Raw genomic sequence first — 13,916 nt, 5'->3', positions numbered from 1 at the left:
TCATGATAAAGATAATGCAAGTACTGTATTTACAGTATGTAGGTAGGACTGAGCTGTACTAGTAGTAGCTAACGGCTGTAATGACAACGTGAATATGTGACAGCATAAAAACTATGACGTCACACTATGTTATGCACTCGCGTACGGTAAGCGATGGGAGGCTCTGCATGATGGCAACACGGTGAACACCGGGCCATCATTCTCTAGTAATAAATCCAAAAACAGGTCTAAAAATCACATAGAGGTCCCTTAGAAGACACCCCCTCCCTCACCTATCTGTGTAGCAAGATCCTGTTGACAATGACCAGCATAAGCGACGTTTTCCGCTGTCTGCTTCGAAGACACATAGAGAAAATAATCGGAATCTAAAAAATCAATAATTATTAATCTGAGAGTGTCTCATACTGTACGTACTTGCTACTCCAGCCCCAGCAACGCTCCCGGATTCTTGCTCACAACTGCGCTTACCTCTCAAACAACTATAACACGCCTAGAAGAAAAGAAATTAATAAATACTTATTATCTAATTAAAGAGGTACCTGTAAATGATCCGCCTGAACTTGAACAGTGCCACATTGTGTTACAGAAGAGCAACCAGATCGAATAGCGTGCGTTTGCAATGCGTCGGCTGATTGTCAACACCATTGGTGGCGCAGTCTCTAAAGAAAATATTTTTCTTTGTCACGTGATCAAAATTTATCTGCGCTAGACTAGTTTAAAGTGTCTTTTCACATATTCACGGGACTCTGACTCTGTTTCCTAGGGCTTTTTGGAAGAAGGCGATCCTCAACTGATGTGCGGATATGACGATCCAGTATTGCCTTTAGCCAAAACGAGTCTTCATGGCATTACTGTGGGTCAAACATCGACACATGCATAGTAAATCTAGCACCTCGAAGCCATACGACGACTTTTCCTCCGTTACCTTTGCTCTTTCTGCTTGTTAAGGACGGAAATTGAGTCCGTACCTGCCGCAGCAGCACGAAAGAAATTTGCGTCGGCCACTCAAAGAGATCGATACCTGGACCACAACTATATAATAAACCCAAAGTGCAAAATATTTAGCCTCATACCTAACAAAAAACGGACGTATCGCTAACAGAGTTTCACATCGAAAAGCGTGTTTTCCAAAACAGCGATATTAGATACCTCTTTCGTCAGTTGATTCTCGTTCCTACACCCGAGCAATAGCGATATGTTAAATAATTTGCGCACAGTAAATTGGACGCATTGACAAACTCTACTAAGGCAAGAAAACAGGCTGAAATTTAGGACTCTGATACTTTGGTGGATAAACCATCGGTCAATAAGAAGTTTCTCACCTTCCGTACAAGTGTATATTCCTTACGAACACAGAGAAATCTAGCCTCGCAAGCCAGGCCCTCCGAGCAGTTCGCGAGAGTATTCGTTGGGCTTAGCGCGCGAGGTTTGGGGGCGCGGCGGCTCTCACTGCTCGGAGGGCCTGGGATCACTCGTCTGCGTCATAGACCACGTGTCGACCCGAGTATCCACGTGATCACTCTGCTAATAGAAAAGACTAGCTGCTGTACCCGTGCTTCGCACGGGTAGGGAATTTTCATTTTCTGGCAAATCTTTCACTGCTAATTAAGTTATTATACCTGGAGCCAAAGGTATGGTTACTGGTGTATAAATCAAATAATTTTAATATCGAACCCGTAAATTAAGGTTTCGATATCTGAAACACGGGATTTACCGACGTCAGTTTAAACGTAATAATTTATTCACAAGAGTTTTCCGAGGTCCCTTTACAACCTAATAAATTTCACAAAAAGATTTTTCTACGCTCTGTAATCATGACCGGACTTTGCCGGGACTGATTCCACTAAGGCGCCCGCTACCGCTTTAGAGGCTATTTTCTGGCGTTTGATTGATTGAGGCAGCGAAGGGCGCGTCGGCCAATCACTTCTGTTATAATTTATTCGCAGCGAAATAAATTTGACGGTTATGAATCTCCGACGTCCTTTAATCATAACCGGAATTTGACGGCGATGATTTCATAGCGGCGCCCGCGTACTAACGCTCCGCAGGTTCTTTTGGGGCGTTCGCTAGATCTGTAGAAGAGGCTACACGAAAGACGCCTAGGCCTTTTCTGGTGTGAAGGGCGGTTTGGTTAATCAGGTCTGTTACAATTTATTCAAAGCGGAATAAACTTGACAGATATGATTTTCCGACGTCCCTTTAACATCACCAAAATCTGTCGGCAATGGCTTCACTGCGGCGCCCAACGCTCCGCAGGCCATTGTGGTGCGACCGCTTGAGGCCTACTGAGGGCCTTTCTCGGCGGGGCCTTTCTCGGGCGTACGCTCGAAGCTACGCATACTAAGAGCGCGTAAGCCGAGCGACGGGCTAGTGCAGGCTGTTCGACGGCGCCCGTTCGCGGTGGGGCATCGCCGTCATCGCCGCGCGGTCCCGGCAGGTCACGGGGGGAACGCGACGGCACCGTAAAATTATCGAGGGCGATCACGTGGCGCCCGGTCCCGTATCGGCAATGGCGTCGTTTGGGCTTTAAAGGTATAGATTACCGCCTTGGTAATTAGGTGACAAGGATGGGCTGCTGTAACTGTCGCCTTTGTGACAATGTTAGTCCGTGCGTGCGTTAATAATGGTTTCAAATGCGAGTGCGGTAATGCTGGAGCCCGAAGCTATTTCCGAGAGGGCCACCGACATACTTAGAAACGTCTTTCATCACTTTGCATTTCGCCAGGGACAGCTAGAAGCCATCACTTCAGCAGTTCTTGGCAGAGACGTCGTTGTACGCATGACTACGGGTCAGGGAAAGTCTAGCCTCTTACCCAGACCCTTTCTCGGTCCCGGATGCTCCGCAACCGGCGAGAAAGGGTCTGGTACTGTACCTCCCCTTTCACACCTCAAACCCCTCCTACTATGACGTAGGGGAACCGTTGCTCTACACGCCGCAATCGGCGTTCTTTCAGTAATAGATCGACGTTTTACTCTTCTACGTACGTCTCTGCACCCATTCGAAGCGACTGTTCGCAAACGAGCTCCCCAATAAGGATCCTTCCACATACGGGCTTCTAGGGGCTTCGATGGCGGCTAGTACGAATTTAGCTATTCGTCCGGTTGCTTGCAGCAACCACGGACCTGATGTAAGGGTTGCTTTGAATAAGCTTGGCCATAGCGAATTTCGGCCTGGCCAATTTGAAGCCGCAAATGCAGTCCTGAACGGACGAGACGTCGTCGTGAAAATGGCCACATCAGGAGGAAAATCGATGTGCTATCTGCTGGCTTCTATGTGTCTAGAAAAATTGGTTTTATTAGTTAGTCCTCTTATTTCTCTAATGGAAGATCAGGTTTAGTAGATCTTTCATTCGGTCTTCATACCAAAACATTCTTTAGATGGAATCAATTCGTGAACACGGCCTATCCTCATCAAGGATTGGCTCTGAAGAAAATGAAAAAATTGTTGATAAAATTTCACGAAATGAACTTACCTTTCGTATGCAACCAATGGCTATTTACTTCCATTACCTGACACGCTGATTCATAGTGTTCACGTCGCCAGAGTCGTTATGTGACAAATTCTGGCGTTCATACCTCTCCAAGAATGTCAAAGATAAAGTTGGCCTCTTTGTCTTTGATGAATGCCATTGCATACGAGTATGGGGAGATGATTTTCGTCCTCTGTATAAGGACGTTTCTTATCTTCGAGCCACGGCTCCTAAAATTCCTATAATGCTACTTTCAGCGACCCTTCCGCCTCACTTGGAAAATCAAATCTGCCAGGATGTAGGCGTACAGTGGCCTTACAAAACGATATCCTTGCCTCTGAACAGAGCGAATATCTTTTACTCCATTCGCAAAAAGGAGTCTTTACCAATTGACTTCAGACATTTGGCAAATGCTCTTTACTTGGCGACCGAGCGTGAAACAGTACCAAAAACGCTGGTCTTCTGTTTGACAAAGGATTCGTGTTTCAACATTTTCACCTGTCTTCAAGAGACTCTTCACGGAGACAATGAGTGGAAGAGGAGCTGGGTTGGTATCTACCATGCCTCGATGAGCAGCGAAGCAAAAAGCCTAAAACAGAAGTCTTTCAAACTTGGAAGTATGAGAGTTCTTATTGCAACTTCAGCTTTTGGCATGGGAGTGAACATCGGTGACATTTCAAATGTTGTCCTGTACGGCCCTCCGGTGGAAGGATTGATGTTCAGTCAACTCTCTGGTCGCGGAGGGAGAATAACGTCAGTCAATTGCGTGTGCGAATTGATGTTCAGTGCTGCAGAAGTGAAAAGGGCTGATCGGGATATGGCACTTATCTGCTCTGGTGAAGTTTGCATCCGTGAAGTTCTGATAAAGAACATTCTTTCTTCACATGAAATTCTTCCTGATATAGAAGCCCGTCGATGTTGCAGTATCTGTTCTCAGGGAACCGTTCCTGTAGTCTATCCTGTTTCAGCTGGAGAAGAGAGGAGAATGCGCTCCAAAGTTGTCAAAGAGAAGCCTCGTCGTATAACAGCTAAAGCTAAGACAAACATCAAGGAAAACATTTTACTTTTCCGAAAACAGCAGGGGGAATGCGGGTATCGGTTGAGAGGACTTGATAGCGTCATGCCATTAGTCCAAGTAGACAACGTAGTGAAAGCAGCTTCAGGAATCACATCAGTTGATGACTTGCTGGCTCTGTCGGTGCAGAAGAAATACGCAGCAGACATACTCAATATTATTAGGAAGTATTCACCTGAGAATTCTGTTTCACGAGTGGTCTTACGCGATTCTTCTAATAAAATTTGATTACGAGCTACTCACAAAATTCGTCTAGATTCATGGCATCCGTCTCGTCCGCCTCTCTTTCGAGATCCATATCGCGTAAGTTTGCCGTACTTTTCAAATACTTCCGCACCCATTGCTTTCCTATGCACTTTTGCATTCCTTGACTAAAAGCTGGCTCGTATTTCTTTCTCGACTTCAATTGGCGCCCCTCAATTTTTTCGCACAACTTTTCGTCGAAGCTGAACTGGAACATGGCTTGAATGTCGTCATTTTTACCACAAGTTGAATGGCTTTGAGTACTTGAAAGAGCCACTTCTCTGTCGAACTTCACTGCTGCATCATGAAGCAACTGAGACGTTAAACTGATAGTCGTCAGATGCTCTTCTGTTACGCTTGAACCGGAATTTCTCAGAGCATTTTTAAGAATGAGATTATGATGCTCTATGGACATGTCGATGGCTTTGCCCTTCCCCGTCTTTCCAGAAACGTTCACAGTACGGTTATGCGTCACAATGTACGCCATTTGTTCTGAGTAGTTGGCTTTTATGTTAGCCTGTAGGTTGGCAGCTTCTCTGCTATATCGGTGACGACCAGTCGCCACAAAGTACACTAACCACCAACGCCATAATGATACTATTGTGGGTCCATCCTCGTAGCGGATAGCGTTTCTAAGATCACGATACAGGATCGCTGCGTGAACAAAACTTCGTTGTCGATTGAATGCGTGATCTGTCTCTGAATCGTCAACGTTTCTGGGCACAGCAACAAACGAACTGACAAATCTCTGTGCAACGTCTTCCATGAAAGCAAGGTGCATCCCCTCTGTCACTTCAATTTCATCGATTGGAGAACTCAGTCCCATAAATCTTGTCAGAGCGCAAACTAGTGTTGCATCAAGCACGTCCTGTAAAAATTCATCACACTGTTGAAACCTTTTAGCGTCCTTGTCGACTTGACTTCTGTTTAGCAAATGTTTCATTTGACACAAAGAACCTTTGTCATCAACTGAGCCCCAATGCGAAAGAAATATGACACGAAGGCACTCCCATAAGAAGTGGAAGTCTCCCGGGCTTTCATTAACCCACTCCAGCCGTTGCAAGCAATTGCAATCGTCAATGCGCCGTCTTTTTGCACCTCTAATTGTAGTGCATGTGGCTTGATCACCAACAACGCAGTGATCCTCAGACCCTGTCCATGACAGAATTTTGGCAGAGTTCAGAAGAATGTCAATATTATTGTCGATAACACTCTCGTCAGTCTGCATTAGTGATAGTGGAAGAATTGTGCTTTTCTGCGACGACTGGTGACTGCGACTGTCCGCAACCTGATGCAAAAGTCCTTCGAAATACTTTACCATAACAATTTTTATTTCGCCAATGCATCTTCTGAAAAACGCATCCTCGTCCTCGTCGGATGGCAGTATTGATTCCGGTAATAGAGAAGATCGCGAGCACTGTGGCTTATTTCCCTTGGCTACCAAATCAGCTGGAGGCAGACGATCAATCTTTACAGCCAGACGACTCGTAAAGTTCCATGATTCTCCTTTCCTTCCCAAACGTTCATGTCGAATTTTCTTCTGAAAATTCACATTGTCATAAACTAGTAACCATTGGCCTTTTTCCAATTGGTGCTCGGTTGTAGTTTTCTTGGCGATTTCCTTCAGCCAATCTAAAGTTCGTTGATAACTCATGCAGATCCCAACACGATTCAGAGTGTCCAGAACAGGCCTCGATACGGCCCTTGCAAAGCACATCAAGCTGAGCAGTAGCTGAAACATAAGCAGCCGCATTCCCTTCTGCTTTGCCAGCACAGACATTAAAGTCACGCATCGAAGTTCGCGCACAACTACAGAGCCACGATTAGGCTCACTATCACCGATGGAAAGAATGTGTGTCAGAAGAGGCGCGACTGTTTTGCAGCAGGACTGTATTTCTGATATGCTGAAACCTGTCAAGGAATCAGCAACGTCAGCAGTCAATTTGAAACAGCCGGTGCTCTGGCCCAGTTTGTCCAGCTCCGCGTCGCATATTTCACGAATAGAAGACAGCGTTCTGCTTCTTTCAAGAGCCACTTGCTGAGCCACTAGCTGACTGACTTCAGCTTCAACAGCACACGCATCTCTTGTCCTCGCAACTTCATAAGATGTCGAAGCAAAGCCAAGCTTAACGCTTAGTGCTTCTTTCGCCTGTCTTTCCTCTTTGACTTGGGAATATAAACTGGAAAGCTGGTGTTGGAGGTTCTCCAAGATCGACAACGATACTTGTATACATGGCCAGGCGCTGCAGGCTCTCTGAGCGACAGCCCTTGGTACTGATACTCACATTGCTTACCACTGGCATCTAGTTCTCGTTTTCGTTTAGCTCTTATTCGAGACACTTGATCGCCAAAGGCATCGGCAACAAGATATCCTAGTTCAATGTGTGAAAGCATTGCTGCACGTTCACTCATCACGAAAGAATTTGCAAGAAGGAGCAGGACGCTTATAGTAACACGCGAATCGACAGAAAGAACGCAAGTAGAGCGAAGCCTGAATAAGCGAAAGGGGTTAGAACTGCTCCACGTCGATAAACTAACACCCCCCAAGTACCATTTGGTGCATTTGTCGTGAAAAGAAGAAGAACGCACGGTCCTTGACCGCTCTCGCAGAATGGAATCCGCCATTGAATCGTTGAGGAAGCACGTAGAAGCCCGGATAAGAATGGGTCCCTATTGGGGAGCTCGTTTGCGAACAGTCGCTTCGAATGGGTGCAGAGACGTACGTAGAAGAGTAAAACGTCGATCTATTACTGAAAGAACGCCGATTGCGGCGTGTAGAGCAACGGTTCCCCTACGTCATAGTAGGAGGGGTTTGAGGTGTGAAAGGGGAGGTACAGTACCAGACGGTTGCGGAGCATCCGGGACCGAGAAAGGGTCTGGGTAAGAGGCCCCCCCCCCCCCCCCCTCCATTAGCAGCCTAACGACCCATGCGAGTAGCGTTTTTTCCCCTTAGTATTTGGGTTCTTCCGAAATGGAGCGGGCACGAAGTGTGCGAATCCGTCGTGGCATCTTTCGACCCGCCAAACGCGCCGGCATTTGCCGTAACGCAACAGTATATGTTTTTTCTTTTGCTAGACGTCGAAGGGAAAGAAGATTATGATTTTAAATGTCTCGTTAGATGGCATACGCGTTCTCGAAAGCCCATCTCCCTCCACTTGCGAAGATGATGTGTTCGTAGGCGACGACTCGCCGTTCGAACATGGCGTCGAGAACCTCTTGCAGTTGCTCGGAATCGAGCGTGCGAAAGAGAAATATCGTTTTGACGACGTCCATGAGCCGACTGCGCTGTTCTTCCGTCTTCGGATGAACGATCTGAAGGGGGAGACGCATATTTTCCGTTATGTGCGATGCGGAATCCACATCAGTAGCGTTCGCCTCTCCCGTTGCGGATTCTTTTGGCCCTTTGTCTGGTCAGCTGATATCGGCGATGAAAGACACCTGTCCTCGCGCTTTTCTCGCTCAGCCGTTGCGACTCATGATGGCTATGTACTCGTGTCAAATCCAGTCGACTCTACGGTCGACGAGGCGGTTGCGTTTTATCCGTAGAAATGAAAGAAGGATCGTCGATTTTCGTCATTGATTCCGTTCTGCCATTTTGCGTTAAGGTTCCTTAATTAATGGGTTTTTTTGCATCCAGGACTGCCAATGATTTCTGCTCGTTTCGAAGGAGACGACTGAAATGACTATTCCACTTCCAATGTCAATTTTCACATCTTTGCACTTGTAAATATCATATAAGAAATTAATTGATTGATTAATTAATTAATTAATCAATTGTTTGAAGCTCTTATGTGTACCATAGTTCCGGAATATATCAGTCCTCGAACAAGAAATTCGACGTCTTCACATTCCTCTGCAACGTGATAACGTTTGTAATATGACTCAGGTAATATTCAAAATTGACGAGAAATGGGGTGTGATCAGAGGTGTGCACAAGCACGTTTCGAAGATGCAAATCGCCATGAACAATACTATTCGAGCCTAATCCTAATCCTACCCCTAACCACCCTAACCACCCTGTCCCTACCTCTAACCTTAATCCTAATCCTACCCCTAATCCTAATCCTAATCCTACCCTCAATTCTATCCTTACGCCTACCCTGTGGCTTAGGCCCTCCCACCCAGTACCCCACCCCCTCCAGCCGAGTATCCCTGGATAACAGAAATTAGAAATAAGTGACAGGCAAAGAATAAACCTATACCTTAGATTACATATCCTTCCCTTGTCCCTCCTCCTTCTCCTCTATCCCTCTTCCTTCCTCTTCGCACCTCCTATCCTTCCCCTCTTCCTTCCAATTAAGCTCCCCTAAATAGAAATAATTAGAAATAATTCCAAAAGCTAAAATAAATCTATGTCTCCTACTACATACCCTTTCCTCCTTGATCCTTCTTCCTTCCTCTTCCCGCCTGCTATCCCTCTCCTCTTCCTTCCAATTAAGCTCCACTAAATAGAAATAATTAGAAATAATAAATCTATATCTCATACTACATACCCTTTGCTTGTTCCTCCCTCCTCTTCCTCGATCCCTCTTCCTTCCTCTTCGCTCCTCTAAATAGAAATAATTAGAAATAATTCCAAAAGCTAAAACAAATCTATATCTCATACTACATACCCTTCGCTTGTTCCTCCCTCCTCCTCCTCAATCCTCCTTCCTTCCTTCCTCTTTGCTTCATCTATTCCTCTCCTCTTCCTTCCAATTAAGCTCCCCTAAAAACAAAAGTAATTAGAAATAATTCCAAAAGCTAAAAATAAATCTATACCACGTGCCACTTCCTGTTCGATCTCCCCCCCCTATACAACACACAAAAACCAAAGCCCCTGCATAATCGATACAACTATGGTACACGTATCTGATAGAACCCCTGAGTGAGCCCTACAAACGAAAGAAAAAGAATAAGTAATTACATATAATACTATTCAATCTTGAAGAGTCATTAATTAGTCAATTAATACCATAACATCGCCCATCGCCCATCGCTTCGCCCAAGATCTAGAAAACACGTCTCCTGGCTCCATTTAGAAGGGCTCATTCACACTAGCAAATTAGCAATGCAACGTATCCTGTGATTGGTTGCTCTGCCTTTGTGACATCAGTCACCCCCCGGACCATATTTGGAAGTTGCTAGTGTGAATCGGGATAGAATCTGCACTGACCTTCGAATTTTCGACGACCGAGTCGACGCACGCAAAGTACGTGCTATCGTTGACCGGTTGCAACATTGCGCCCGTCAATGTCTGCATCTTTCTAAGCGCATTGTCGCATTCGCGTTGTCCGGACGCAGCGGCCGTGCACACAGTCACGAGCGCATTGATAGCATCTGTTACACCTCTGACAAAGAAAACAAAAACAAATTTACGAAGACCCCAGCCCCTTTCGCGTTTGGCCCCTTTACCTCGCCGCCGCAGCCAAATTGTTTTTCACGTTTGGCGCTTTGGGATCAGCTGAGAGCGCTTTGGCGACAAGTAGCAATTTACTCGACGACAATCACATAGAGACGGATTTCAAAAAGCCAACGATTTCATTCCGCGCAGCCTTTTCCTAGAAACCCCCATCGTTTCCCCTCACTCTATCAGTCTCTCTCCCCCTTACCTTCGATAGTTCCGGCGAATTTCTGCGACGCTTGCGCCAATTGCATGTGCGTCCCGCGCAACCAATTCGCTCGCGCTGACGTTCAACGCCGCCGCGCTGACGCTCAACGACGTTTGAACGTCTTGAAACGACATATCGCCCGCCGGCGGATATTGCCCCGTCGCCAGGGCAACGCTAGCGGAGGCGATTTCTTTGATCGCCGCATCGACGTCTCGTTGTCTGGGAAGACAATTGATGACTCGATTCAATGCCTGGGAAACGGCTTTGGCCGCTTGAGCGAGACGAGATTGATTTTCCGGGTTCCGTGGCGAAGCAATCGCTTTCTTTGCGCTTCGTCAATGAGATGACGCGAATGAAGCATGACTTGAATTGCCGTGGCAACGATCCCCTCTTGGGCACTGCGATCATCGGTTGTCGCGGCACGAAAAGAACCGCTAAGAACTTTGAGAGCATTGGCCGTGTCACGTGCCGCCAGTATACAACTTCCCTAAACTCTTCCCTAATACGAAGATTATTAGAGTGGAATATATATTAGGTTATGACGTGTACCAGTACTAACCTGAGCTGCAGCTGTCAGTACCTGAGCCATTGAAGCACCAACTGTTTTCGATGTAGCACCACCCAATTCCAGGGCACATGACTCCGCCTAAAAAATAGACAAGTAACTCTCTCTATATATGGCCCTAGATATCATTTATTGTCTCACCGTTTCTACTGGCAAAGGAAGCAATTTCCCGGAAGCGGCCGTCTTCTGCACGGAAACGAGATCGGCCTCCAACTGTCTCACAACATCAATAGCACTTTCAACTTCCAAAGAACCGCATGCTTCAGCCACCTAAAGAACAAATAAATAATCAATAATCAATAATATCGCCCTTACTGTGGCAGCAGCCGTTCTCAAGTCAGCCAAACACGTGGCCGTCTGCTTAGCAAAATTAGACAATTGCAATGCAGTAGCTTCATCTCCGACGGTCGCAACAGCAGCTTTCGAAGCGGAAATCATCTTGCCACACGGCTGTATAATGGCCTGACTGGCATTGATAAGACCCAGCTGAGAACTTGGGCTGGTACCAGTGCGACGACGTCAACGAATGCCTGACAAATCAATCGAATTGCAATCAATACGGCGGGATTTGCATGCGGTTGCCGTCCCGGTTTCCACGTGGATCCGACTGATGATAAACGATGTATTGACGTCAATGAATGCGACGTGACGAACGGCGGCTGCCAGCAAATTTGCATCAACGAAATCGGCGGTTTTATTTGCGCCTGTTCGTCCGGATTCACCGGCTCCGGAAACAATTGCACGGACGTCAACGAATGCGGCGTCATGAACGGTTTCCGCGAACACGACTGTCACGCGTGTCGTTGTCGCGAAGGATTCGAACCGGATCCGAACGACGCTTCGCGTTGCGTCGATCGAGACGAATGCATGGAGCCGAATCGCGGGGGTTGCGATCAGACGTGTACGAATACGTATGGCCGTTATTTATGCGGTTGCCACACCGGATATTTCTTCGATCCCATGGATACGACTCGATGAATGTGCCGTCCAGAACGGCGGATGCAGTCACGCTTGTCACAATAACAACGGAAGCTACACTAATAAATATTATTTTTTAGATTGAGACTCGCTTGGACGAACTCATGGACGGCTGCGACGACGACGAAGCCGCCGAACATTTATTGGGACGATTCAGATTGGAGGAAGTCGACGATATGTTGGATCACATGCACGGCATAAGCGAAGGTCTCATGGATTTGCTACAGAGTCAAGAGATGAGCGAGGGAAGCATGCAACGATCTCTTTCGGCAGACGACAAAGCATTTTATGTCCGTCACGGGTCAGTTGGTCGATAAGAGAGATCAGTGCAGGGCTATGGTGAAGGGAAAGCAGAATAAATTGGAACGTTTTCTCCAGTTGGGAAGCTGCGAACAAGACACAGATAAGGTACAGTAGTAATCTTTAGGCCAATACTTCCGGTGTTATTCTTGTGTTTCTCTTCTCTCTTCAAGATCATCGACTGGCTTTTGAAGGCATCTGATCTCGTTCTCGCGAGCCAATCAGACATCGACAAGTGCGGCGAACAAGCGGCGCACGATCTCCAACAAGAGCACGGCGACTTCGTCTCGGCGACGCACGAAAGCGGTCTCCAACTGATCGACACGGCGCAAATTCTTCGCGAGCGCTGCGCTCTCCCAACGGAAGTTGGGGGGACCGTGCATCGAACGACACCAACGCTTGGAAAACGCGTGGACGAACGTCTCCGCGGCGATGGCCGAGCGAACGAGTCGACTCCAAATGTCGACGGTGTTTTATCACGACGCTGAACGATCGCCTGGGAAAAATCGTCGACGAGCTGCGTCGTCAGGAGCGCGTTGCCAGCGTTCAAGCCGTCGAGCAGTTGATGATGCGCTATCAGCGCGTACGCGATGCGGCGGAAGGCGAGTGGGCGTTGAAGATGAAGCAGCTGGTGGGCGTGAAGGATTTTGAAGAGGAAGTGCAGCAGGTGAGAATCGAGAAAGTTCTCGGTGCCAATCTATATTGGTCTTCTTCTTCTTCTCCTAAGGTTTTGTTGTGGATCGAGAAGGAGACGACTGGTAATTTAGCGGCCCGGAGTAGCATAGGTCATTCTCTTGCCTCATCGACGGAACTTCTTCGCGAAACGGAAACTTTTCAGCATTCTTTTTATAGTGCATGGTACCTTAGCGCACGTGGGTCATTTTATGTGAATTGCAGCTCAACAACAACTAGGTAAGCATATGTATACTTTTGTACATAGGTTTTAAAAACTTTTTTCTTAGGAGTTGGGGTCCTGGGCATGACCCAGTCATAAAAAAAACTGCTCACTACGGGGTCCTGAGCATGACCCCGTATCAGATATCAAAAACTGCTTCGGGGTCCTGAGCATGACCCCGCGAATCAAAAACTGCTCGTAGACAAAAGGGGAGGAACAGATATTTAATTAAATAAATCTATAAAACTTACACATGCTCTCCTCTCATGCAAAGGCAGTTTTTGATGACGGGGTCTTGCCCAGGACCCCGGCGGAGCAGTTTTTGATCAAGGGGTCATGCTCAGGACCCCAGACCTAAAACACGTGTATATATTCCGGCAGGCGTGTACGTACTCCGCCGGCAGGCGGTGTACGTACTCCGCCAGCAGGCGGTGCATATATTCCGGAAGGCGGTGTATACATGTATATTCCGGCAGGCGTGTACGTATTCCGCCGGCAGGCGGTGTATATATTCCGGCAGGCGGTGTACGTACTCCGCCAGCAGGCGGTGCATACATGTATATTCCGGAAAGCGGTGTATATATTCCGGAAGGCAGTGTACGTACTCCGCCGGAAGGCTGTGGTATATATACCGGCAGGCGTGTACGTACTCCGCCGGCAAGCGGTGTATATATTCCGGCAGGCGGTGTATGTATTCCGGCAAGCGGTGTACGTACTCCGCCGGCATGCGGTGTATATATTCCGGCAGGCGGTGTATATATTCCGGCAGGCGGTGTATATATTCCGGCAGGCGGTGTAC

The 13,916-nt window shown here is 47.2% G+C and overlaps 1 protein-coding gene and 4 long non-coding RNA genes across 7 annotated transcripts; 1 reads left to right on the top strand and 4 right to left on the bottom strand.

Annotated features, from left to right (window-relative positions):
- Positions 1–276: 276 nt before the first annotated feature.
- LOC136188126 (uncharacterized) lies at positions 277–655 on the bottom strand. Its single transcript, XR_010670131.1, has 3 exons — positions 540–655; positions 415–490; positions 277–365 (listed from the first exon to the last, which is right to left on the bottom strand). It is a non-coding gene; the product is annotated as an uncharacterized lncRNA (long non-coding RNA).
- Positions 656–950: 295 nt separating this feature from the next.
- LOC136188230 (uncharacterized) lies at positions 951–1,229 on the bottom strand. Its single transcript, XR_010670169.1, has 3 exons — positions 1,150–1,229; positions 1,074–1,095; positions 951–1,021 (listed from the first exon to the last, which is right to left on the bottom strand). It is a non-coding gene; the product is annotated as an uncharacterized lncRNA (long non-coding RNA).
- A 3,449-nt stretch (positions 1,230–4,678) lies between these two features.
- Positions 4,679–7,617, bottom strand: LOC136187988 (uncharacterized). Its single transcript, XM_065975692.1, has 2 exons — positions 7,340–7,617; positions 4,679–7,279 (listed from the first exon to the last, which is right to left on the bottom strand). Exon 2 carries the CDS (start codon positions 6,566–6,568, stop codon positions 4,781–4,783), a length of 1,788 nt encoding a protein of 595 aa, XP_065831764.1. The 5' UTR covers positions 6,569–7,279; positions 7,340–7,617; the 3' UTR covers positions 4,679–4,780.
- A 1,453-nt stretch (positions 7,618–9,070) lies between these two features.
- LOC136188544 (uncharacterized) lies at positions 9,071–11,208 on the bottom strand. 3 transcript variants are annotated; one of them, XR_010670235.1, is made up of 9 exons: positions 11,086–11,208; positions 10,939–11,025; positions 10,380–10,878; positions 10,183–10,328; positions 9,944–10,118; positions 9,743–9,779; positions 9,550–9,662; positions 9,402–9,496; positions 9,071–9,094 (listed from the first exon to the last, which is right to left on the bottom strand). It is a non-coding gene; the product is annotated as an uncharacterized lncRNA (long non-coding RNA). The 3 variants fall into 3 exon arrangements; XR_010670234.1 differs by lacking the exon at positions 9,071–9,094 and adding an exon at positions 9,281–9,337; XR_010670233.1 differs by lacking the exons at positions 9,071–9,094; positions 9,402–9,496; positions 9,550–9,662 and having other exon boundaries at positions 9,693–9,779.
- A 298-nt stretch (positions 11,209–11,506) lies between these two features.
- LOC136187889 (uncharacterized) lies at positions 11,507–13,326 on the top strand. The gene is made up of 3 exons (XR_010670022.1): positions 11,507–12,330; positions 12,396–12,889; positions 12,950–13,326. It is a non-coding gene; the product is annotated as an uncharacterized lncRNA (long non-coding RNA).
- Positions 13,327–13,916: the final 590 nt, after the last annotated feature.

Source organism: Oscarella lobularis, chromosome 6, assembly GCF_947507565.1.
Source record: "Oscarella lobularis chromosome 6, ooOscLobu1.1, whole genome shotgun sequence".
Classification (NCBI taxonomy): Eukaryota; Metazoa; Porifera; class Homoscleromorpha; order Homosclerophorida; family Oscarellidae; genus Oscarella; species Oscarella lobularis.
This window is presented reverse-complemented; position numbering and strand designations above follow the sequence as displayed.